This window comes from Microcaecilia unicolor, chromosome 1 (genome assembly GCF_901765095.1).
Source record: "Microcaecilia unicolor chromosome 1, aMicUni1.1, whole genome shotgun sequence".
In the NCBI taxonomy this organism is placed as follows: Eukaryota; Metazoa; Chordata; class Amphibia; order Gymnophiona; family Siphonopidae; genus Microcaecilia; species Microcaecilia unicolor.
The window spans coordinates 670,396,006-670,421,059 of NC_044031.1; the positions used below are offsets into that span (position 1 = coordinate 670,396,006).

General features: G+C 46.9%; 1 protein-coding gene across 4 annotated transcripts in view; it reads left to right on the top strand.

The window, feature by feature from the left end:
• The first annotated feature begins 3,001 nt into the window (after nt 1-3,001).
• LOC115457699 overlaps nt 3,002-25,054 on the top strand; it is an 81,223-nt gene continuing 59,170 nt past the window's right edge. Inside the window, exons 1-2 of one of the 4 annotated variants that reach the window (XM_030187282.1) lie at nt 3,002-3,022; nt 20,213-21,010. In XM_030187282.1, coding sequence (XP_030043142.1) covers nt 20,219-21,010 — 792 coding nt within the window. In that variant the 5' untranslated portion in view covers nt 3,002-3,022; nt 20,213-20,218. Of the gene's footprint in view, nt 3,023-11,454; nt 11,476-11,689; nt 11,950-16,647; nt 16,735-20,212; nt 21,011-25,054 lie in introns of those variants that run through there. The other 3 variants (XM_030187273.1, XM_030187258.1, XM_030187265.1) reach the window with 3 other exon arrangements.

A 25,054-nucleotide genomic window follows, 5' to 3' on the forward strand; every position in this document is an offset into this window, starting at 1 on the left:
GCTCCATCTCTGGCCGTCTTCAAATCTAAGCTAAAAGCCCACCTTTTTGATGCTGCTTTTAACTCCTAACCCTTGTTCACTTGTTCAGAACCCTTATTTTATCATCCTCACTTTAATATTCCCTTATCTCTTGTTCGTCTTGTCTGTCCTAATTAGATTGTAAGCTCTGTCGAGCAGGGACTGTCTCTTCATGTTCAAGTTTACAGCGTAGCATACGTCTAGTAGCGCTATAGAAATGATAAGTAGTAGTAGTAATACGCTAACTGCTATTACTACATCTTCTGGCAACAAGTTCCAGAGCTTAGCTATTCATTGAGTGAAAAAATATTTTAAAAGTATTTTCATGTAACTTCCTTGAGTGTCTCCTAGTCTTTGTATTTATGGAAAAAGTAAAACATCGATTCACTTCTACTTGTTCTACACCACTCAAGATTTTGTAGACCTCAGTTATATCTCCCCTCCCTTAGGCACTTCCTTCTTCACAATCCATGATAGTTCACACTACAAAGCTGCCATGGCACTTGGTTCCAGGAGAGAAACTTTTCGGCAATCCTAGTTTTGAACTTACATCCTTAAGTATTGTGGCTAGACATTTACGGCCAGTGAATAAGATTTCTCTCAAGGGCCCCAGCCATGGCTTAAACCAGTTCTAGCATACATTGTGAAGGAGAGGACCAGGGGGTAGATAAGATGGAAGAGGAAGAAGGGGGGAGGCTCACGAGCAGACGTAGGCAGAACAGAGCCTTGCCTCCATTCCATCCCCAGAGAGCGAGAAAAGTAGTAATGCCCCCTAGGAAAGGGTGGAGAGAAAAGGACTACATTACCCAGCATTCCCCGAGAGAGAGCAGAGAAAGGGTCGTGACCCCTGTAAAATGGAGGAGAGGAAGAGATTACCTTCCCCAGCAGGAACAGGGGGAGAACTCTAACAAGGAAAGGGTGGTGCCCCTGCAGGGTAATCAAGGGAAAGAGGAACAGCTGCAAAGTGGGTGGGACGGGGAGCCCATGGAGTATCAAGAAGCTGGGCAGGGAGAAAGAGCCTATGGACCTCTCAGCCTGGGCTCACTCATTAGATAACAAAATAAGGGACCAGGTAACTTCATGGTATGGTAACTGGGCTAAGAGAGGAAAGAGGAACGGTCATGTGGGAGGATGGGTCAGTGTTTAGAGAGAGTGACCCAGATGGGTGGGGCCTTTTCATTTTTCCAGAGCTCGGGCTGTGATTGAACTGTGAGTTTTAAGAGTTCTGGTTGAAGAGGGATGAGAGATTTTCCCGGAGTGGGCTGAGCCCCAGCAGGAGGAAGGTGGAGTGTGAACTGTGGCTAAAAAGCCTAAAAGAAGCTGAAGGGGTTTTGAGCTGTGTGCTGAAGCCTCAAGAACTATGTTTGGTTTTTTTTTGCTGGAACTGCTTGCAGTGTTTTGCCCCCTCCCAAGGGAGAGAGAGGGGGAGGGGAGAAAGAAGACCCAGGGCTATAAAACTGTCTGTAAGGAACCAGCTGGGTGCTGGAAGCCTGGGAGTTAAAAGTTGTTTTTTTTTCTTGCTGTGGTTGTACCCCTGAGAGGAGCAACAGGGGGAATTGTGAGGTTTTTTTTTTCACTTCAAGTATTTTGTCTTTTTGAACTGCTGGACTGTTGGATCCCAAGCAAAATAAAGAACTTGTTAGGTTTGCTTTGAAGTTGATTTCTTTGAGCCCTGCCCGTGGACTGCAGTGAACCAGGAGGTGGAGTAGCCAGGGTGAAGGGGAGATTCTGGGGACCTTCAGGCGGAAGGGAGGATCGTTTACAACGTACATTCCAAAAATTGACATAATCAATAAATAGAAAATAAAATTATATTTTCTACCTTTATTGTCTGGTCATTTTATTTTCTAATTGTATTGGTCAGTGTCTGGTTTCTGCTTTCCTCTTTCTTTTCTTAACTCTCTTGCCAGGGTCTCCTTGTCCATTTAGCATTTCTTGTCTCTCTTAAGTCCATCATTCCTCTTCTATCTGCATCCCAATCCACCCTGTCCAGTTATCTGTGTCCCTGCCCCTATCTTCCTGCTATGTTGAACATCTCCCTTCTCTGAGTCTTTATTCTTGCCTTGCTCAACATTTTCCCTCTGTATCCACATCCCTCCACATGTCCAGCTTCTCCCCTCACTCCTCCCTTTATTCAACAACCCCCCCCCCCACCCCCTAGGGCCAGCATTTCTCCATCTCTCTTCCTTCCCTCTAGCCCATCTCTCTGGGGACCAGCCTCTCTCTTCCTTTTCTCCTGTCTCCCATCCCTACCCTGGGTCCAGCACTTCTTTTCTTTCCCTCCTGTCCCCATCCATAGGAGCCACAATCTCTCTTCCTTCCCTCCTGTATCCCCCCTCCCTCCCTCTCTGGAAGCCAAAAACTTTCTTATTTCCCTTTTGTCCTCCCACCCCACTCCAGCTTCTCTCTTCCATTCTGCTCCCCCCAAGGACCAACATCTCTCTTCTTTCCCTCCACCCTCCCAATACCACCTTCACCAAGAGCCAGCATCTCTCCTCTTCCTCCTCCCCCCCCCAAGTCCCAGTATCTCTTATTCTCTTCTCCTACCCTCCCCCAGAGTCCAGCAGGTGTCCCACCCTCTGCCTCTCCACTGTGAGTCCAGTATGCCCTGCCTACTACTCCTGAAGGCCCCACATCACTTCTTCCCCTCCTGTGGCTGGCATCTCTCACTCTGCACCCCCCTGCCCGGCCTAGCCTGACATCCTTCACTCTTCCTCCACCGCCCCCCTCCTTAGTCCAGCTCAGCTCCAGCCAGCATGTCATCTATTACCTTCCTCCTTCCCCCTGGACAGCAAATCTCAAACCACAAACAGGAAGTTGCATCAGAGGAAGCAGGATGTGGCAGGTGAAAGAGTATCTATACCGGTTGAAGGCAGCATGGCTGTGATGCTGGCAGCTTTACAGGGAAGGTTTGAGGTTTGCGGTCCACAAGGGAGGAGACTAGGAGAGAGTAAGAGATGCCAGGCTGGGGCCAGCATTAAAGGGAGCGATACAGTCTGTGGAGGTGGGTATCAGTTGACTTCTAATACATGTGAGTTGGAGAAGGGACCCAAATGCGTGCAGGTGCTATAATAAACCACACTGACAGACACGCCAAGCACACACATTCAGACCCATTCTGCAGATCTCACACTTTTATGCCATGATTTCACACATTGGTACATTGGTTGCTGCTTCCGTGGTGATCTGGCATCTTTAGTTATTTCCTTTTCCCTACTCCTGCAGCCTGGCACATCACTTTCTCCTCTCCTGCCTCCATGGTCCTCCAAATTTACTTGTGCTGGTAGCGCTGCAGAGGGGCAGCTTCCAGCCAGTGCAGGGCCTTTCTTCTATCTCCTGTGATGCTACTTCTAGTTTCTGGGGTGGAGCATTACCTCTCTACCCTCCTCTCCCCCTATGTCCCCACCCGTAACCTCCGCTCTCAGGACAAATCACTCCTATCTGTACCCTTCTCCACTACCGCTAACTCCAGACTCCGTCCCTTCTGCCTCGCATCACTTTATGCCTGGAACAGACTCCCCGAGCCCATACGCCATGCACCCTCCCTGCCCATCTTTAAGTCCTTACTCAAAACCCATCTCTTCTCCCTTGCTTTTGGCGCCTAACCACCTTCCCCATTCATGATACACTGACTACATAGTTTGTTACCTTTAGATTGTAAGCTCTCTTGAGCAGGGACTGTCCTTCCCCATGTTTTAACTTGTACAGCGCTGCGTAACCCTAGTAGCGCTATAGAAATGCTAAGTAGTAGTAGTAGCAAGGTAGAAGGAAGATGCTGGGCCAGTAGGAAAAAGTCTCTTCAGTACTACTGACAGAAGAAAGTTTGGAGGACCACGGAGGCAGGGCAGAGAAAGTGAGAGAGATACTGGGCCTTGGGAGTAGGGGAAGGAAAGAGAGAGAGAGAGAGTGGGGAGGAGAGAAAGAGATGGTGGGGAGGGGTGAAAGATGCTGGGACAGGGGATGGAGTGGAAGAAGAAATGCTAGGACCTGTGGCCAAAGAAGGAAGAGGGAGAGCTGTTGGACCCCCGATGCAGAGTGAGGAACACTTGATTGACCCAGGGGTGCAGCCACAGGCGGGCATAGGCCCACCCAGCAAGCTTGGATCCCACGGTCCTGCATCTCCCTCTCTCCCTCTCTAAACAAGGCTTCTCTCTTCAAAGGGGCAGCGGCAGCAATTCCTACACGCGGCCTGCAGCTAACTCAGAAGCCTTCTCTCTACCTAGTCCCACCCACTGCGATGCAACTACCTATTTCCACCTGAGTGGAATGCAGCAGAAGGAAGGCTTTAGGGTCAGCCACAGGCATCATGCAGGAATCACTACTGCTGCCAGCAAGAAGCTTGTTAAAGTAGAGAGTGTGTGTGTGTGGGGGGGGGGGGGGGGGGGGGGGGGATACGAAATCTAGACCACAGATCTGCTAGGGAAAAGCTAGACAATGGAAGGGAGGAAGAGAAGAGAGCGGGAGAATTGTGGACATGGGGGGAGGGAGGGAGAGAAGAGTTAGACATGGGGATCAGGTGGGAGGGGGAGAGATACTTCATGGGGAGCAGGGGCAAAGAAAGAGAAATGTTGGCTCTGGCACTGGAGGAGACAGAGGGAAAGATACTGCTTGGGGAGGGGGAGAGTGAGAGATGTTGAATCCAGGGTGCAAGGGAGAGAGATGGTGGACAGTGGGAGAGGGAGAAGGGAAGAGAGAGGGAGAGGTGTTGGACATGGGGTGGAAGGGGGAGATGCATAGTAGGGGAGGGAAGATGCAGGGCAGAAGGGATTGAGGGAGGGAGGGAAGAGAGAGGGAGAAATGCTGGACTATAGGGGAAGGGGGCAGGAGGAAGAGAAATAAGACAGGAAGATGCTGGGGGATTGGAATGGAAGGGACGGAGATACCAGGCTATGAGGGTGGGGAGGGGAAACAGGAAGCAGATGCTGAGCTAGAAGAGTGGAGGGAGGAAGATGCTGGTAATGGTGGAACCATGTGAGAGAGGCCAGGATGGGGGGGGGGGGGGCGGAATGAATAAGAGGAGGATAGTGATTATAGGAGGTAGAAATACGGTAATGGGGAGTAGATTCAAGATGAACAGGAATTGGAAGGCTGGGGAGTGGAAACGCTAGTGGGTGAGCGAAGGAGATGGAACTTTGATAGGCAGCTGAAAAGTGAAAACAAAAAAAAGGTGAGAAAGAGGGTGACATTTGAGTGGACAGAGAGAAAAGAAAATAAGAGAAGAAAGAGCAAAATAGAAACAATCAATATGTCAGAGGCAGGTGGAAAAAGACAGGAGAGAGATGAGAAAAGACAAATGGACAGCAGCTGCTTGAAGGAGAACAGACAGGAAAGCAGAAAAGGAAACTGGAACCAACATGATGGAAAACTAAAATACCCAGACAACAAAAGTAGAAAAAAAACATGTTATTTTTAATTTATTAACTGAAATATATTAGCATTGGAAAATGTACATAGCAGATGTCTTTGTATTGTGTTCACTAGAAAAGGAAATACATTTCCCTTTTTATTTCTCCAGTGTTGTACTACATGCTGAGTTTAACTTCTTAGGGTTCCCAATTCAATTTTTGTCTACATATCTTTATTTCTAATTTGTGATCCCTTGTTCTATTTTTGGTGAGGGTCTGTTGGTGAGATAGTATTGGTAGGTGGGGAGATCAGAGGGGAAGCAGGGAGCCCCCTCCCTTATTTTCTGACCTGGGCCTAGCATGTCTAACACTGGCCCTGACCCTTGCTGCAGCTGGTGGGGATCCCCAAGCATTGCCAGTTGAGGACCTCCTCCAAAGGCAGCCAGAGTTCCCTTCTATCAAGCTCTGCAGTTGGTGGCAGAATACTTGAGCCACCGACAACTAAGCATGGATGGGGCGCTGGCATTGGTGGCTCATGGATGTTTCTGCTATCTTCCAAGCTTGGTAAAAGGGAGTTCTGGCCACCTTCAGAGGAAGTCTTCAGCTGACAGACCTTGGGGATCCTCATTAGCTAAAATATTTATATTTTGAGTTGGGAGATGTTGGGGGAGGGTTGGACGTAGGGTAGAGGCAGCGAGAAACTTTTTGTGCCCACCCACTTAGAGCTCAGGCCCACCCAATATTGGCTGTCTGGCTATGCCACTGGATGGACCCCTAGAGATGGGAGCAGGAGAGGGAATAGAGGGAATGATGTTGGCCTGGGGGTGGGGACAGGAGGGAGGGTAGAGAGAGGGAGAGATGATGGCGTGGGGGGGGGGGAAGGAGGAGGCAAGGACATAAGAGTTATGTTGAATAGGACAAGAACAGGGTCACAGAGAGGGGAGATGCTCAGTATAGTGGAAGGATAGGGACAGGGACACAGGGGTGATGCTGGACAGTGTAGATAGGAAGGCAGAGAAAAGATGGATGGTGGACAGGCAGAGAAAATAAGTGTTAAATGGACATGGAGATCCTGGCAAGACAGATAAGAAAAGGAAAGCAGAAACCGGGACCAAACAATAAGAAAAATAAAATGACCAGACAACAAAGGTAGAAAAATAATTTTATTTTCTCTTTATACGTGGAGGGGCATAATTGAATGAAAACGTCTATCTCCATGGGCATTTATCTCCGAGAACGGGTCCGTGAAGGGGCGGACCGAACCGTATTTTCGAAAAAAATAGACGTCCATGTTTTATTCGACAATTTGTGAGCTGGGCGTTTTTGTTTTTCAGCGATAATGGAAAATGAAAGCGCCCAGCTCAAAAACGAATAAATCCAAGGCATTTGTTCGTGGGAGGGGCCAGGATTCGTAGTGCACTGGTCCCCCTCACATGCCAGGACACCAACCGGGCACCCTAGGGGGCACTTTTACAAAAACAAAAAAAAAGGTAAAAGAGCTCCCAGGTGCATAGCACCCTTCCCTTGTGTGTTGAGCCCCCCAAATCCCCCTCAAAACCCACTGCCCACAAGTCTACACCATTACTATAGCCCTAAGGGGTGAAGGGGGGCACCTACATGTGGGTACAGTGGGTTGGGGGGGGGGGGGTTGGACGACTAAGCATTAAGCAGCACAATTGTAACAGGTAGGGGGGGGATGGGCCTGGATCCACCTGCCTGAAGTCCACTGCACCCCCTAACAACTGCTCCAGGGACCTGCATACTGCTGCCAGGGAGGTGGGTATGACATTTGAGGGTGAAAATAAAAGTTGTGAAACATCATTTTTTTGTGGTGGGAGGGGGTTAGTGACCACTGGGGGAGTCAGGGGAGGTCATCCCCGATTCCCTCTGGGGGTAATCTGGTCATTTAGGGCACTTTTTGGGGCCTTATTCGTGAAAAAACAGGGTCCAGGAAAAGTGCCCTAAATTCTAGCTACAAACGCATACTTTTTTTCCATTATCGGTGAAAGGCGCCCATCTCTCCTCGGCCGATAACCACGCCCCAGTTCCACCTTCGCCACGCCTCCGACACGCCCCCGTCAACTTTGTACGCTTCCGCGATGGAGTGCAGTTGAAAACGTCCAAAATCGGCTTTCCATTATACCGATTTATTCGTTTTTGTGAGAAAAACGTCTATCTCCCGATTTGGGTCGAAATCTAGGCGTTTTTCTCTTTCAATTATAAGGTGGATAGTGTTCTGAAAAAACAGAACCCCTAACTTTTTTTCCAAATAACTCAAAAACAAATGTACTATTATTAAAACATTATTACTATTATTGACAGGTGTTACTGTAGATGCTGTAAAAACTGGATGATCCCTGTTTTCAAAGTAACATCATTCAGGAAGTGACCATTAAGATCTGTTTTAGCAAAATGGCATTTAGCAAACAGAGCCCCTTTTACAAAGGGGCGCTAGTGTTTTTAGCATTTAGTGTGCGCTAAAAATACTAGCACGCCTTTGTAAAAAAAACCCTTAACACATTTTTTTATTAGCTTTTGAAGGTACCTCCTTCTTCCTCAGATAGAAATTTCTGAGTTTCTGATCTGAAGAAAAAGTCAGTACCTTCGAAAGATCATCAAGAAATGTATTAAGTTTGTCCAGTAAAAAAAAGGTAGGTATCATCTTATTTTCTTTGTTTTATTTTTATTCCTATTTATTGTCTTGACTCTTGGAAGACCTGGCAATTCAAAGAGCCCAGGGCTAGCTGACCATTAGGAAAGACAAAGCAGCTTCTGAGGGATAACAATCAAAACAATAGCTTTTGAAAGCAGAGGAATTCTTTTACTTTTAGGGAGCCTGGCCATATCCATAATTTAAAAGTATGATGTCCAATTATGCATTTTTACAGGAATGTTGTGGAAGACCTGCTGCCAGGCTAGGGTTACCATATGTCCTCTTTTTGGGCATCTTCAGATATGTCTTCCAGGATTTTTAATTTTTAGGGCAATGTCCTCTTTTTCTTGTATGTGCCTATGACCAATACACCTACCCACATAGTGAGAGAAAACAGCTTAGTCTGGACACCTGAGTGTGCTAAAGAGAGAGAAATGCAGTGGTAATCCCCTGCCTGTTCCCCTGCTGGTTGAATACGTCAAAAGAATTTAGTTCCTGCAGCACAACTTTAAGCACTGTATCATACAAAGCATGGGCGTTGTTTGGGGGGCAAGGGGGGGCAGTGCCCCCCAAATGGCTTGCCACCTCCTGCATTGCCGATCGTGATTCCGTCTACCCCCTCTCTTCCTCCCTCCCTCCGGCATGCAGTCTTCAATCTATCTAGGCTCGAGTCCCGGCAGCATTAGCAATGTATACAAGCTACCTTTGAACTGCCCCAGAAGCCTTTTCTCTGCAGCGTCCCTTGGTCCCACCTATGGGGGAACAGGAAGTTGAAGAGAAGGCTTCCGGGGCAGACCGAAGGCAGCATGTATACATCTCTAACGCTGCCAGGAGCACAGAAAGATTGAAGACTGCTGTGCCAGAGGAGGGGAAAATGATCCCAGTCCTCACAGTGTGTTTGCGCGATCCTGGACCTGACGGGCGGGTGGTGCAACCCGGACTGGGAAAGGTGGGGCACAGCAGAGGGAAGGAGCAGGAGATGGATGGGACTGGGAGGAGTGGTGAGCAGAGGGAAGGAGCAGAAGATGGATGGGACTGGGAGGGGTGGTGAGCAGAGGGAAGGAGCAGAAGATGGATGGGATGGGAGGGGTGGTGAGCAGAGAGAAGGAGCGGAAGATGGATGGGACTGAGTCTGGGAGGGGTGGTGAGCAGAGAGAAGGAGCGGAAGATGGATGGGACTGGGTCTGGGAGGGGTGGTGAGCAGAGGGAAGGAGCAGAAGATGGATGGGACTGGGAGGGGTGGTGAGCAGAGGGAAGGAGCAGAAGATGGATGGGACTGGGAGAGATGGAGCACAGCAGAGGGAAGGAGCAGGAGATGGATGGGACTGGGAGGAGTGGTGAGCAGAGGGAAGGAGCAGAAGATGGATGGGACTGGGAGGGGTGGTGAGCAGAGGGAAGGAGCAGAAGATGGATGGGATGGGAGGGGTGGTGAGCAGAGAGAAGGAGCGGAAGATGGATGGGACTGAGTCTGGGAGGGGTGGTGAGCAGAGAGAAGGAGCGGAAGATGGATGGGACTGGGTCTGGGAGGGGTGGTGAGCAGAGGGAAGGAGCAGAAGATGGATGGGACTGGGAGGGGTGGTGAGCAGAGGGAAGGAGCAGAAGATGGATGGGACTGGGAGAGATGGGGCACAGCAGAGGGAAGGAGCAGGAGATGGATGGGACTGGGAGGGGTGGTGAGCAGAGGGGAAGGAGCAGAAGATGGATGGGGCTGGGAGAGGTGGTGAGCAGAGGGAAGGAGCAGAAGATGGATGCGACTGGGAGGGGTGGTGAGCAGAGGGAAGGAGAAGGATAAAGGGGTGGAGCACAGCAGAAAGAAGGAGCAGGAGATGGATGGGACTGGGGGGTGAGAGAGGGAAAGAAGCAGGATGTGAAATGAGGGATATGAGAAAAAGGGCAAGAAAAAGGGATGATGTGGGAAAAGGTTGAGACATAATGTGAATGACCTGGAAGACTGAAGAGAGGATAAGAGACATTGAAAAGGGATTGGGATACTGGTGAGGGGTATAGGAGAAGGGGATAAGTCTCTGAAGGGGGTTGACTTATGGTTGAAAGGGGTAAGTTATTGGGCATGGGGTAAAAGATAACAGGCAGAAGAGTGGCCTTGGAGGCAAGGGGAGGAAGGAGAGACATGGATGGAGCTGGGACTGATAGGGTGATGAGATGCAGTGGAGGGTAGATGAGGGCAAAGGGGGGTGAGTACAGAGTATGGGAATAGGGGAATAATGAAGTGGGTGAAAGATGGGGGAGGTATTTAGGAGACTGGGTAAGGGAGAGACAGAGGGGGGAATGGGAGTGCTGGAGAGGGAATGAGAGAGAGATGGTCAAAGCCAGTAGGTAGATCGATACTAAGGACTAAAGAGTGAGAGAAAATAGAGAGAGTGTGTGTGTGTGGGGGGGGGGAGTAAAATGAAAGATCAGTGCCAGACAGATGCAGAGAAGGACAGGAAGAAGACAAGAGAAGAGTGAAGAGATGGAAAAGTCAACCTGGAAAAGAATTTAGGAGAATATTGATACATGGAAAGTGGAAAGGAGACTGGGACCAAGCCAACTAGAAAAATAGAATGCTCAGAATTGCGTTCAAAGTTTGCACCCTGGTCCACAAAATCGTTCATGGGGAAGCACCGGCCTATATGTCAGATCTTATAGACTTGCCTAGTAGGAATGCAAATGTAAGCCACATTGAGCCTGCAAATCTGTGGGAAAATGTGGGATACAAATGCTACAAATAAATAAATAAATAAATAAATAAAACATTCTTTTATTTAATGCTTTTTAAGGACTACGACGTGCTGCTTTGTGAAATGTACATTTTTTCTATTGTATTTTGCAGAGTACAGGAGAAAATACATTTCTGTTTCTCGTTTACCAGTATTTGCACTGCTTACAGAGTCTGGCTTTCTTGAAGAGATCTATATTTCCGTTTTTGAGGGCATGTTATTTGTGGTTCCCTATTTTGTATCACGAGGGCCTGTCCATGTTCTGCATATGTGACTGACGTGACGGATTGTGCTAGCATGTAGTGTTTGTGTAGGAATGTGTAACAGTCCAGCTTGTTACAGTTTTCCAGTAGCAGGTATATTGGTGCTCTAGGGTCTAGTGTAAAATTTATAGCACTGTCTTTTCATAGGTGGGTTAAGACTGTTGTGTGTAAAGTTGTCTGTATAGGTTTTGAGTGTCTTTTTGTAGGGTTTAGTGTTATTTCATAAAGTGTCTGGCTTTATTGTTTTTGATATGCTGCCTTCATATTCAGCATTTTAGTGTGGTGCGTGTGTGTGTGTTTTTGTTGATTTTATTAATAGCCATAATGAATATGTATAAGATGTATATATGCAAATGTGCCAAGCACCCTTTGCCCCTCCCCCCAAATGAAACAGTCAAACTTCGCCCATGATACAAAGAATTTCACACTATTTCAGAAGCCAGCCAAAGTTGTGGAGGGGCTATGTGCTCTTCTGCTAAGTATGCTTGAGCTCAGACTCAAACTGAAATCCCGAAGTTTTTGAACGTAGATTGTATTTCCTTAACAAATATAGCAACCATTTTTATTTTTTCTGTCTCCACAAATATGGTAACCCTATGCTGGGCTGATCTTGATTTTTGAGTTTAATTATCCAAATGTAGGGGGGGGGGGGGGGGGTGTCAGTGAGGTTGATTCAGCTGAAGATTGCCCACCCGGGGCCCCTGAGATCCTTACACCAGGACTGTGAACCGGGAGCTGCCTGGAGGGAGGAGGAGGAGCAGCAGCACCTGCATGTAAAATAACAGGAAGAGAGACGAGAGCGAGGCACGGAAAAGCAGCAGTAGCGGCCTACTCGGTCTCTGTTTTACCATCACCGAATCGGTGCAAACTGGACACCTGAGCACAGCTGTCTGGAAAACCGTGCGGTCGGCTGCCGAGGACAAGTTCAGGGCGTGCGGCACGGCTGCAGCCAGGTCAGAGCCGGGGAGGGGGAGTCATTTGCACTTTCTGGCTCCGGGATCGCTTATGTATGCCTGGCCGGCCCCACTGAGCTGCTCGGCTGCTCCCCCTGTGCTTTCTCTCTCTAGCGTGCCGTGCATTAAGGGTGGGATCTTACCTTATTATTAGGCTTCTCGCAGAATCTATACACTGGGGTTAAAACCAGAGGATTCTGCATTCCGTGTCTGATGTTCCTGAGAGTGAAGTCGATGAAAAAAGTGTTAAGTAAGGCCGTAGAGAGCATAAAACACCGTGGAAACACCCCGTAATGAATTACACCAGTAAAGAAGGGATTAGAAGCAGTATTATTCAACTGATTCAGTTTAGGAATGCCCCATATTTAGGAGAACATTAGTGTAATCAGATAATAAATCATAGTGCATTATGATTTAGGAAAAGCATGACTGTGTTTACAGAAACCCTCAAATACTCAAAATCTATCTGTTTAATCTTGCATGTAAATATTAGCCCCAATAGCTGCTTAGAGAGAGGCTGAGCCAAGGGCAGCTGTTACAGTCATTGTTTGTCAGCAACCTGTATGGGCCTGTATTACCACAGATTAGGCTGTGTGCTGTGCTAGGATGATTTCTGCCAGTCAGATCACTGGCCTGGATTGTTTTTGAATGGCAGCTGTCTGCAGCCATCCCAGCAGCCTTGCTGAACCTGAGTTTTCCCACCGGTTTTCTTTAAAAACTAAGAAAAGCAAAATATAGCATTGTGCGTATAGGAGGTAATTTTATAAGGAGTCACCTAAGGTGGCATATATGCAGTATGTTTTTTTCTAGCAAAAAAGGTGCCAGTACTCAAATGCCAGGCCACCCTTCAGGGATGGGGTGATCACTGAGGGACCCACCCCACAATAGCCAGGTCCCCTGCAACCAGTCACAGAAGCTATGACAAGGCAGAATTGGTGTGTAGAGCCTGAGCTCTTTCTTTAAAACTTGAGGACCATGAGCCAATTTTAACAGACAATGGAAAAGGTGCCAGTACTCAGTATCCCCAAGTACCCCCCTCAAAAAAAGCCCTGCATATATGTACGTAAGTGCTAGTGTTCTGGTTACACATGTATGTGAACATGTGCATGCGTAAATGACCTTTTTCTGGGGGCAGTTTCTTCAAGTGGTTTAGTTTTGCAAATACCATGACAAGAATGAATCTTGTTTCTAAACCAGGGTTTGTGGAGTATGATCTCTGTCAAATTTACTGCTAATGCCTCTGTAGTACTTGCATTGTGCCAAAGAGAGCTGCTTTCTGGCGTTCATAAGTTGTAATATGTACTTGTAACTTATCCAGGTGTGCTTAGAAGTTCTTTTTGATCAAGCCAAAACAATGAGCAATATTTCTGTTATCTTTCTGCCACATTTTTTTGGTTTCGGACTGCATTTCTTGGTACTTGGGGATCTTCCCTCTTTCCATGAGATTCATAGAGTAATCTCTTGGGATCGACACCTCTATCAATGCCGTTCTGATATTTTTCTCTTTTACCATTTTTTCCGGTTTGTCTCGCTATGTGGTACTGTGTACATACATGTCAAGATGCGATGGTGTGGTTACCCTCTGACTCACCCCCACCCCCCAGCAACATTTCTTTCCCCCGTCGCTTACTTGTACTTGTCTGTTCCAATAAAACCGTATCGCCTTATATCATTCTTCTTATTTTGTTAACCTTTATTGGATTCTACCTGTGATTCACTAGCTCTCTAGAACTCTCTTCTTAAATGATTACAATCAGAACCTTCTTATTTAAGAGCAGACCTGAAGCGTCAACTTTTTCCATAGCGGAGTCGACTGTCTGTCAGTGACTGCTCACAACCGGCCCCTTCCCATGAAATTCTATAGAGAGCAGCTAGGTTACGAAGAAAATTTTAAAAATAATAACAAAAACAATATTTCAGTCTGAAAGCAAACTAGTCAGCCTAGTAAGGTATAGATAGGGAGTGAGGGCTAGTTAATCTTTCTAGATGCTCTCTATAGATTTCCATGCCCTTCCATACTGTTGTTTTCTTATCCCTTTGGTTCTGTTATTAACTGTCATTCTTAAACGTGGGGAACGGCAACTGCCCTTATTTGGTGTGCCACCTCCTTTCCTTAAAGCTTAAATCCCTACCCAATTTAACCTATCCGATCCCACCTCAGAGGAGCAAGGGATCCGGCCCAAGCTCACCGTGACGTGGCTAATAAGCTTCTCCACTCCTCCCCCAGCCACTAAACGGCCACATTAAGGGCTTACCGCACCAAAAGGGGTTTGAATAATTACAGCCCAATCAGGGGTAAGAAATCGGCCAACAGGACAGTCCAGTTTCTGCTACCCCTCTTCCCCCCATGAACGAGCCACTCTGCGCATAGCCAACCCCCGGGCAGTGCCACCCCCTGTTAAGGGGGGAGGGCTCGAGACATGACTCTTGCCCTGGAAGCGTCTTACTTTTTAAAATTTTATTTATATTTTATTGGTAAATGAAAAAACAATGCAATATAAAGCCCCCAGATCCTCCACTACTGCTGAGAAAGACATACTGTAACTCATCAGTACATGACCAAAATATACAGCAAGCCAAACCCACTCCCCTCGTCCACCACCACCCCTCCCCCCAACTACATCTACACGCTAAGAGTGAAGATTAAACAAACTGAGTAAGGTAGGACACTGGGGTATCAGACGATGCCTCAGAGCGATCAACCCAGGCTATATAGTCATCCCAGACTTGATGAAATTGAGCAAACTTGTTCTGTCGCAGGACAGTAAGCTTAGACATTAGGAAGATTCTTACTTTTTATTTTAGTTCATACACTGCCTTGTGGGTTAACCTGTTAGGCGGTATTAGTAAAGGGATGACGAATAAGACCGAAAATACTATAATGCTTTTGTATTGCACCATGGTGTGTCTGCACCTTGAGTATTGCGTTCAGTTCTGGTTGCCGTATCTCAAAAAAGATATAGCAGAATTAGAAAAGAGTCAAAGAAGAGCAACCAAAATGACAATCCCCTACTCACAAACACCCCAACAAAACCCGCACTACGCTCCCTTCTCCCTCCCATTTACCCCATACACTGACACAAGTTCCTCTCTAAAATGAAAATCATGAGGGTCCAAGTAGAATATCCGCTGAGGCAATTACAGCTTCAACATGTTCAAAAAGGTGGAACGCACTGTCATCGATAAGGTGCCCAAATATAGAGTCCATAATCCAAGAAATCTCTTTTTAGCCTTGAACCCTCCAGTACCCACGGTATGATGCCCCTTAAGCAAAAGTTTGTTCATTTGGTTTCACCATTGTGTGAGTGTTGGGGCTTGTTCCTTAATTCATTGTAGTAAAAAGCAATGCTTGGTGACCAAGTTAGCCTTACAGAGAAACAATACTGAGACTTGAGTGCCTTCCGCTAGAGAGTCCATACTATCCAGAAGACAACACTGCAGGGTAGGCTTCAACTGACGGGCATACGTTTGACTAAGCTGCATCCACACGGACCTCTAGAACCGACAAATAGGTTCACAGTCCCATATGCAATGCTTATGTGACGCATCCATGGTGCCACACTTAAGACAAGTCCCATCTGATGGGAGACCCATCTTTTTCGCACAAGAAGGATAAAAATGTGTAATGCCAATTTGGACCCTTTTTTAAGCTGACCATAAAATTGGCTATAGGGTAGGGGCCAAAATCACAAATCCATTTGTCCAAAATGATCAACAACTGAATAGATCCCAGAGGATTCTGAAAGCTATCATAGTAATGACCCACCAAGCCTCTGTGTATCGCCAGAAGGGGCCAATGTTCATTAAAACTAGATTCCTCGAAATTGATTTGAAATGATCAGAACTACTAAATGGACTTGGGAAAAATCCACAATTCCAGGAATAACATGTATAGAATGTTTGTACGTTTGGGAAGCTTGCCAGGTGCCCTTGGCCTGGATTGGCCGCTGTCGTGGACAGGATGCTGGGCTCGATGGACCCTTGGTCTTTTCCCAGTGTGGCATTACTTATGTACTTATTAAAATGATTTGTACAGTGCATAATACCAGATTACGCAGCACTTGACAAGACAGACACTAAAACACAGAGAATAACGACACATCCTTGTGCTTGTCCCTTGCTTTCTTGAATTCATCTACAATCCTCATTTGCACTGGGAAGCTCTTTCATGCATCCACCATCCTTTCAATAGAGAAATATTCCTACTTTTTGGAGTTTGCAACCTACACATTATTGATTTGCTTGCTTTATTATTTCTTGTCTATTAAATTGTAAGCTCTTTGAGCAGGGTCTGTCTTTCTTCTATGTTTGTGCAGCGCTGCGTATGCTTTGTAGCGCTATATAAATGCTAAATAGTAGTAGTAGTAGTAATATAGTGGTGTGATTGTCTGTAATTCATTTTTCATTTTAAAGTAAGCTCTAAGTATCATAAACTTATCCATTTCAGAAACTAATATTACCAAGAGTGTGGAACATTGCTTGAAATCATCCTGAAGTTTCCAAAAACTTTGTTAAATCGAATTCAACAATGTCTTCAAGCACATCCATATTCCCACTCTTAAGGTTACCAACAATTTTTTCTTTTGAGGCAAATAGTATATATTAGATATTAATAAAGAATCAGCATTTCTGAGAGACAACACTTTTTTTAGGCATTTCCTGAACGCTCGGGTGATAACAAAGGAGTAAAAAGGAAAATTCAAAATCCACAAATTCTGGGCTCTATGAAGATTTTCCAACTGTTCATTTTTATGATAAAATGCTAAAGACTCTTTTATATACGAGGTACTTGTCACCTGAAGTATTAAAACCTTAGGCTTCAATTGTTCAAATGTTTATCATAATCCAACAGCTTCTTGTCCATAGAAGCCATTGCCTGAGAAGATTGTTTGGTGTAATCACTAGAGCCCTTAAGCATGGTTTCTACACCCTTAATAAACTTCCAAATACCTACCAAAGGTACATCATGAGGCGTCTGCTGCAGCATTCCCAGAGAAAATTCTGGGCATTTAACCGGAGCAGGTTACAAAATAGCAGAGCCCCTGGGGAAAGGAGACCTGCTTGCTCCAGCCCCGAAACACTTGAGGTCCAAGAACCTTAGTAGGATACCCTCCTTCAGGGAAAACTAAAGAAGACATAGGTGGAGATGGGGTTGGGGGACCCCCAGAACTAAGAGATGCATCCGAAAATGAATTGGGAGTGGAGGAGGCTATCACTACTCTGATTGGGTCAGGCAGCTTTTGCACATGTCTGTCCATTGGACCAATCATGTTTGTTTGCTTGGAGGTAGTGCCTTCCTTGATTTTCTGCTTCTTCCTCATAATACAAAGAAATCGTACTCACAGTTGGGAAGAAGAAAGTGCCAGAGTTCCCAGCGTCTAGGGCTCCAGAGGGGTGTGCCCCTTAGGTCGCTCCCCTTCAGGCCACGCCCCGTGGCCACATGCCGCAGAGCTTGCATCACTCATATAGTCTTCCCAAAGGCCCTCGGATGATGTCAAGGCAACCCTCACACAGGTATCAAAGGCAATGCCTGGAACACTCACACCCCTCCATATTGTGTCAGCAGCCAACATCCAACTCCCTATTATTATCAGTTTTAAAATTTATTTGTTACATTTGTACCCCACATTTTCCCACCTCTTTGTAGGTTCAGTGTGACTCTCGGGTCCATATTCAAAAGGAATTATATGTTTAGCAAGATCTGTGCTAAAATATTATTCTGCAAAGAGCGCTGTGCACAGAACACCCTGAACAGAGTACTGTCTGAGGCACATCTTCCCAGTGTCATTTACTGAATTCCACCCTTAGCTTGTATAGGCAAGGGGGTGTTCACAGGGGAAGGGCATTAGCGAAACCAATATTTATGTGTGTAACTTAAAAAATACAGCAAGTTGCATGTTAAAGTGCAACTCCATGGTGCGACCACACCTTGAATATTGTGTCCAATTCTGGTCGCCGCATCTCAAAAAAGATATAAAGGAATTGGAAAAGGTGCGGAAAAGGGCGATGAAAATGATAAAAGGGATGGAATGACTTCCCTATGAGGAAAGGCTAAGATGGTTAGGGCTCTTCAGCTTGGCGAAAAGGCGGCTGAGGGGTGATATGATAGAAGTCTACAAGATAATGAGCGGACAGATGTGAAGCGTTTGTTTACACTTTCAAACAATAATAGAACCAGGGGACACAAGATGAAGCTAGAATATGGTAGATTTAAAATAAATAGGAGAAAGTTTTTCTTTACTCAGCGTGTAGTTGGACTCTGGAACTCATTGCCAGAGAATGTAGTGACAGCTGCTGGCCTTACGGAGTTTAAGGGGGGTTTGGACAGATTCCTGAAGGAAAAGTCCATTGAACATTATTAAAAAAATTTTCTTTTGGTTGGGGGGGGGGGGGGGGGTTGCCGGGTTCTTGAAGCCTGATTTTTTCTGGAACCCAAATTTGGGTGCCATTTACAGAATCTGGTCTTTCAGGACCACCACATATAATATAGGGAAAGGCACTGAATATTAGGGGCAGTCATTTGCAACAATATGAAAAATGTTAATGATGTCCCATGTCATTGCAGGTCATCATCAGATGAAAAGAAGCCAAAAAACATACAAATTTTCGAGAGGGTATGCACTATTTCCAAAGAGGACACCTACTATGCATCAGTGGTGTAGCCAAAGGTGTGCCTGGGTGGACCAAGGCTCGCCCAGTTTATACTCAGGCCCACCTGTTATGGCTGACAGGTATCCCCAAACCCCTCCATCTGAAGACTTCCTCCTCGGGCAGCCACCACTCTTCCAAATGGCAGCCAGCAGCACTTGCCTCGAGCTGACGCTGACATTGGCCCGCTTTGCACGTATTCAGTTTTCGCGTGTGCTCAGCCTGCCGGCATCATCATCAGTTCAAGGCAAGTTCTGCTGCCTGAGGAGTATGTTTTCATCTGGTGGGATTTAGGGATGCCCGCCACCTCAAGTATTTAATATTTTGTGTTGATGAGTGGGAGAGGGAAGGGTAAAGGGGCAGAGTGGGGCAGGGCCAAGAGAGGGCTGAATTCCATGCCCACCCACCTTGTACTAAGGCTCATCAAAATCGTGTGGCTGCATCCCTATGTGCATGCACAAACTATTTTACATACATGTCCCATTGTTCATAGGTGCATATTACGCAGTCTGTCAGAAAGAATGTGTTGTCTTTGCACATAGTGCACCCTCTTTGAAAAGGTTCATGCTCAGTGACTTTGCTCCAATGAGGAAAATATCGCCAGACAAAAATGAATAAGACAAACATTCCCAGAAACAATATGAAATGAAAATGTTCTGGCTGCCCAGCTCTACTTGAATATATGTTTTACGGGCCCTTTTACTAAGCCGCGGTAGGCACTAGTACACCTACCTTACACCAGAAAGCACTGCCACAGTATGCTCTGAGGCGTCCCGTGGTAGTGTGCTGTTCAGCATGCGCTAATCCCATGCTAAAAAATAGCATTTTTTAAACGCGGGAGGCGTGTCAATGGTCAGAGAGTAGGTGTGCCCTGTGCTAATTGGGTAGCGTGAGCACATCGCCGAATGCTGCTCGATTAGTGCGGGGTTAGCACAGGAGCCTTTAGTGCCTACAAAGTAGGTGTTGGTAAGGCCTCCCACGGTAATGGCCATGCTCTAATTACAGAAAAAGATACAAGTGCAGCCATTTTCCCACTGCACTAAAACTGGCCACAGCGCATGGGAACCCTACACACTAAGAACAGCGTTGGCTGCTTTTTAGCACAGCTTAGTAAAAGGGCCCCTTAATGAGAAAATTAAACCTAAGCTCAAATTTGTGAGAGAGTTCTAAACCAAAACTTTGAGCTCAAAATGGTTATTCTGTAACTGCTATTTCAGTGTGACCTTGACTTAAGTTGTTCTGTTTATTTAGGGTTAGTTCACATCATATCAGTGGTAGCTCAAGGCAAGTTGTAATGGGTATTTCCCCATCCCAGTGAAGGGTGATATGACTTGGCCAAGGTCACAAGCAAAAGCGGTGGGATTTGAACTCTGGCTTCCCTGGTTCTCAGCTCTCTGCTCTTAACGACTTGGCAGCTACTTCACTCCAGAACTTGCCGATATTATAAAAGTCTTGGTACTTTCCATTATTCCTCCTCAGCACATGTAGGAAGGATTTCTTCTTCTTTATTAATAAAATGAGACTACTTCTGTATATCGGTTTATGGCTCAGTGATGGTCTCCAGTATACTTCAGTCTATATATTAAATCTTGACTGTGATTGCTTTCCCTTCTAGGTTGAAATGGAAGAGTCTCAGTTGTCCTCCCTCTCTGACCCTGTGCCAATGGTGGCAAAGGGAAATGAAATTCCTGTTCAGAGTTCTGTTAATCGGCCAGGAAATGACCGCCGTGGTCTAAAGCTTTGCCGCTTCTTCTCTCAGGGGAGGTATTGCCAGTTTGGTAGGAGATGCCGATTTCTCCACCAATACAACTACAGTCCAGAACCTGCTGAAGTAAGAACTCTGAATAATAATGAAAATGCAGAAGAAGGACAAGACCTGCAGTGTCTCACACAAGACAGTGTTGTAGAAACTTCCACTGCACCATCAGACAATAATACATCAGAAACCAAGGCAGTCATTGGTGGCAACAGTAAAGTGTTGAATGGTTCACTGTATTCACAGTCAAGTGATAATGGAGTTCTGATTCCACCAACAACTCAAGTGAAAGCTATTAGACCCAAAAAGCAGTGCAGATACTTTAGGTCTGGCTATTGTGCCTTGGAATCCAGGTGTAAATTTTGGCATCCTGAACCATTTCTGCCTCTGAACAATCGACCTCCTCCTTCAGAGAGGCGATGGGATCCCCAGAACCCAAATCCGTTGGCACCACGTCTTCCCGTTGCTCGTCCTTGTGTGGTGAGAGAGGAGATGAAACTGTCCGAAATCACTCCTGAGGTTGCTAAGCAGTTGAGGGAGACTGAGATTACTCAGCTGATTAAAAGGTTTCCAAAGGATAAGATGATCATCCAAGAGAGGGAAGATGGGAAAGTGACATACTATCGAGTTACCATGGAACCCACAGACCCAGACTGGGTAAGTTTTGTGTGAGTTCCTACAGCAGTGAAATGATGGTCCGTTATTTATTGCTTCTTTACTGTGGTGCAGTCCACAGCGATCACTACCATTCAGAATGATATGTCTTTACAGGTCCTCCAAACTCCCTTTCAGAGGTTTAATTATTAAGATAATATGCAAATCAGGTTTGTTCAATAAATCCCAGTAAAATAAATAAGCTTGGTAAGATAAGCAAGATACATTGTTGATTGCATATGGTCAGTTTCTCTGGTTTGATGCAATGAATATGATTGAACTTGAGCAGCACTGCACCTATTTTGTAAGTTAGTTTTTCTCTGGTTTTAATCTAAGAAGGATTTTCTTTTTTTCTTATTTCAAGGCCCAACTTGGATTTTATTAGCCATGTTAATTGCAGTGTTTCCATCAGTTGCCTCATTGGGCACTATGCAGGCAGATGGAGACAGAGCACATAGGTTGCTATATATCAAAGTAGGTTTGTAATGATATTCATCTTTTTCTCTTCCAGGGCATCGTACATTCTTGTGCCCAAGCGCTGTTTCAACCCTGCAGTCTAGGTCAAAACATACTATTTTATTTTATTTATTAGGATTTATTTACCGCCTTTTTGAAGGAGTTCACTCAAGACAGTGTACAGTAAGAATAAATCAAACATGAGCAATAGACAATTACGGCAGTAAAAATATTCAAATAAGAATACAAAGTATGGCATGGTATACTACTTACAATGTCAACACAATACGTAATAGAACATACGATTTATATAGAGTCTTTGCCCCACATTGGTTTACCTGTAATACACCTTCAGTGTGTTAACCCAGTTCAGTAAGTCCTACACTGAGGTTGTTGGGCAAGGATTTGAATCCGGGTTTACACCTATCACAAGCAGATGTTTTAGACAGCAGCATAGCTGTACCTCCAGTTAGTTTTATTTATTTAACAGTCTTTATATTCTGTTTTTCCCTTGGAGACCAGAGTAAATTGCAGTGATGAAAATAATGCTTGATAGATGCAAGAAAATTTTTAAAAAGTTTTAATCAAGAAATATAAAATAGACTAAATAATATTTGCCCAAATGCCCTATCATAAATCCAACTAACAAAAGGATATCAGATCTAGGAAAGGCCTGCTTGAAAAGCCAATATTTAAGGCCTTCTGAAAAGATGAAATTCCATATCATCAAGCTGATCAATCCATAGACTGGTGGGTTGTGTCCATCTACCAGCAGGTGGAGATAGAGAGCAAACTTTTGCCTCCCTATATGTGGTCATGTGCTGCCGGAAACTCCTCAGTATGTTCTCTATCTCAGCAGGTGGTGGTCACACACAGCAGCAGCTCTGGCTAGGCCTCCAAGCCTAATTTTTAGGTTTTGTTGAGTGCCTGGGGTTGAGGGCTCTTTTGAGCAAGTGCAAACCTGGTGGTGCCAGGTCCCTCCTTTTCTCCCCCCTCCCGCTGGCTCCGTTAAAAAAAAAAAAAAAAAAATTTTTGAACGTCCTTAAAGGCGTTTATTTCGACGTTTATTTAAACGTTTATTGCAGCTACTCACTGGGACACCAGGTCGTTACAGCTCGGAGCGGACAGCAGGTAATTTTTACCTTTTTATAGCGGGCAGGGGGTTCCCCGATTTATCTCCACGTGGCATATGGCGTCGGAGGGCGAGGGCGTAAAGAGTCGCTCCCCGGATCGCTTGGGCGCTTCTAGAGGGGATGCGGGGGTCTTAAAGCCTGATTCGCCCTTGTTGGGTGACAGTTTCGTGGCCGATGAATGTCCCGGTCCTTCCTCCGGTGTGGCGGTTTTTCCCGCCATAAACGCCCATCCCCCGCTCCTCGCCTCCGCCATCTTGGCCGGCCACGCGGCTCGGACGGCTTCTTCTTGGGCCGCCCTTGAGGTTGGAGACATTAATGCCATAAACGCCCTTAATTTGGGCGACGGCACAAAAGCGGCTAAAGTTAAGCGCCGTTCTTCCCGCGCGGCTCCTTCGCGGAGTGTCGCGCCGGACGCCATTTTGGATGCGCAGCATGTCTCTCCCCCGCTCTTGCGAGCGCCGGTTGAGGGTGCGTCTAGGCCCAGGCTGCGGAAGTACACAGTCTGGGGGGTTTCTCCCCCGAGTTTGTTTTGCTGCTGCATCAGGCCTTCCTTATGCAAAACGCTGCCCCTGCTCCCTCGTCTGGTAAAGAGGTTGAGGTTCCCAGAGGTAAACGCCCTCGGGTTGATTCACAGGCCTTGGAGGACTTTGTCTCCTCCGATGTAGATGAGGGCAGCGTGTCTGAGGTCTCCCAACGGTCCTTTGCGGATTCCTTGGAAGAGACGGATCCCCGCTCGGATGGAGCGGATGACCCCTCTGCAGCGCGGCTTTTTAGCTCAGAGGATTTGTCCAACCTGTTGGTACAGGCCATGAACACTTTGAAGATTTCCTCTCCGGAGGACGTCTCTCCCTCAGCCCCTGTTGGCTCTGCCATTATGCTGGGGACGAAGCGCCCGCCTAGAACCTTCCACGTGCATGATGCCATGCACACCTTAATTGCGGCTCAATGGGATGTCCCGGAAGCGAGCCTTAAAGTGGCTAGGGCTATGTCCCGCCTCTATCCTTTGACTGAAAGTGAACGTGAGGCCTATCTGTGGCCTACCGTGGATTCTTTAATCACTGCGGTGACTAAGAAAACGGCGTTGCCGGTGGAAGGTGGCACGGCCCTAAAGGACGCCCAAGACAGAAGATTGGAGGCGGCCTTAAGGTCGTCCTTTGAGGCAGCTGCTTTAAGTTTGCAGGCCTCAATTTGCGGCTCCTATGTGGCCAGGGCGTGCCTGTCTATGGTGCAGCGGGCTTTCCCCTCGGATCCTTCCTTGAGGGCTGATTGGCCGGCCCTGGAATCGGGCTTAGCCTATTTGGCAGACTTGCTGTATGATGTCTTGAGGGCCTCAGCGAAAGGCATGGCTCAGACAATCTCTGCGCGGCGGTGGCTTTGGCTGAAACATTGGTCTGCTGACCACGCCTCTAAATCCCGCCTGGCTAGATTGCCTTTTAAAGGCAAGCTGCTCTTTGGGGTCGAGCTGGACAAAATCGTGACCGATCTCGGCACGTCTAAGGGCAAGAAGTTACCAGAGGTCAGGGCTCGGGCTAGTACTCGCCCTGGTACCTCCAGAGGACGGTTTCAGGAAACCCGTCGGTACCGCCCGGGCAGGTCGGGCTCCTCTGCCCCCTCTTCCTTCAAGAGGAACTTCTCCCCCAAGCAGCATTCCTTTCGCAGAGACCGCCGTCCCGGAGGTGCTCCCTCCGGTCCTCCCCCAGGGTCTCGTACCCAATGACGGGGCCTTGGTCTACGCCCCAGTGCAGATTGGAGGACGGCTGTCCTCGTTTCTGGGCGAGTGGACCACAATAACTTCAGACGCTTGGGTGCTGGAAGTCATCAGAGACGGCTACAAGCTAGAGTTCTGCCGACCCTTAAAAGACGGGTTTGTACTCTCTCCCTGCAAGTCTCCGGTCAAAGCTGTGGTAGTGCAGCAGACCTTGAACAATCTGATCCGCCTGGGGGCGGTCGTTCCGGTGCCAGAAAATCAGCTTGGCAAGGGATGTTACTCCTTTTTCTTTGTGATTCCAAAGAAAGGAGGTTCTGTACGGCCTATCCTCGACCTCAAAGGGGTCAATTGGGCCTTGAAAGTTCGGCACTTTCGCATGGAGACCCTCCGCTCTGTTATAGCGGCAGTGAAGGCAGGAGAGTTCCTGGCATCCTTGGACATCAAGGAAGCGTACTTGCATATTCCCATCTGGCCTCCTCATCAACGCTTTCTGCGTTTTGCAGTAATGGGCCGACACTTCCAGTTCAGAGCCCTCCCGTTCGGGTTGGCTACTGCTCCGCAGACCTTCTCCAAAGTAATGGTGGTCTTTGCGGCCTTCCTGAGGAAGGAAGGAGTTCAAGTCCATCCTTATCTGGACGACTGGTTGATCCAAGTCCCCTCTTATGCAGAGTGCGGCAAAGCTGTGAACCGGGTGGTTGCTCTTTTGAGCTCCCTGGGGTGGATCATCAACTGGGAGTAAAGCCAGCTGCG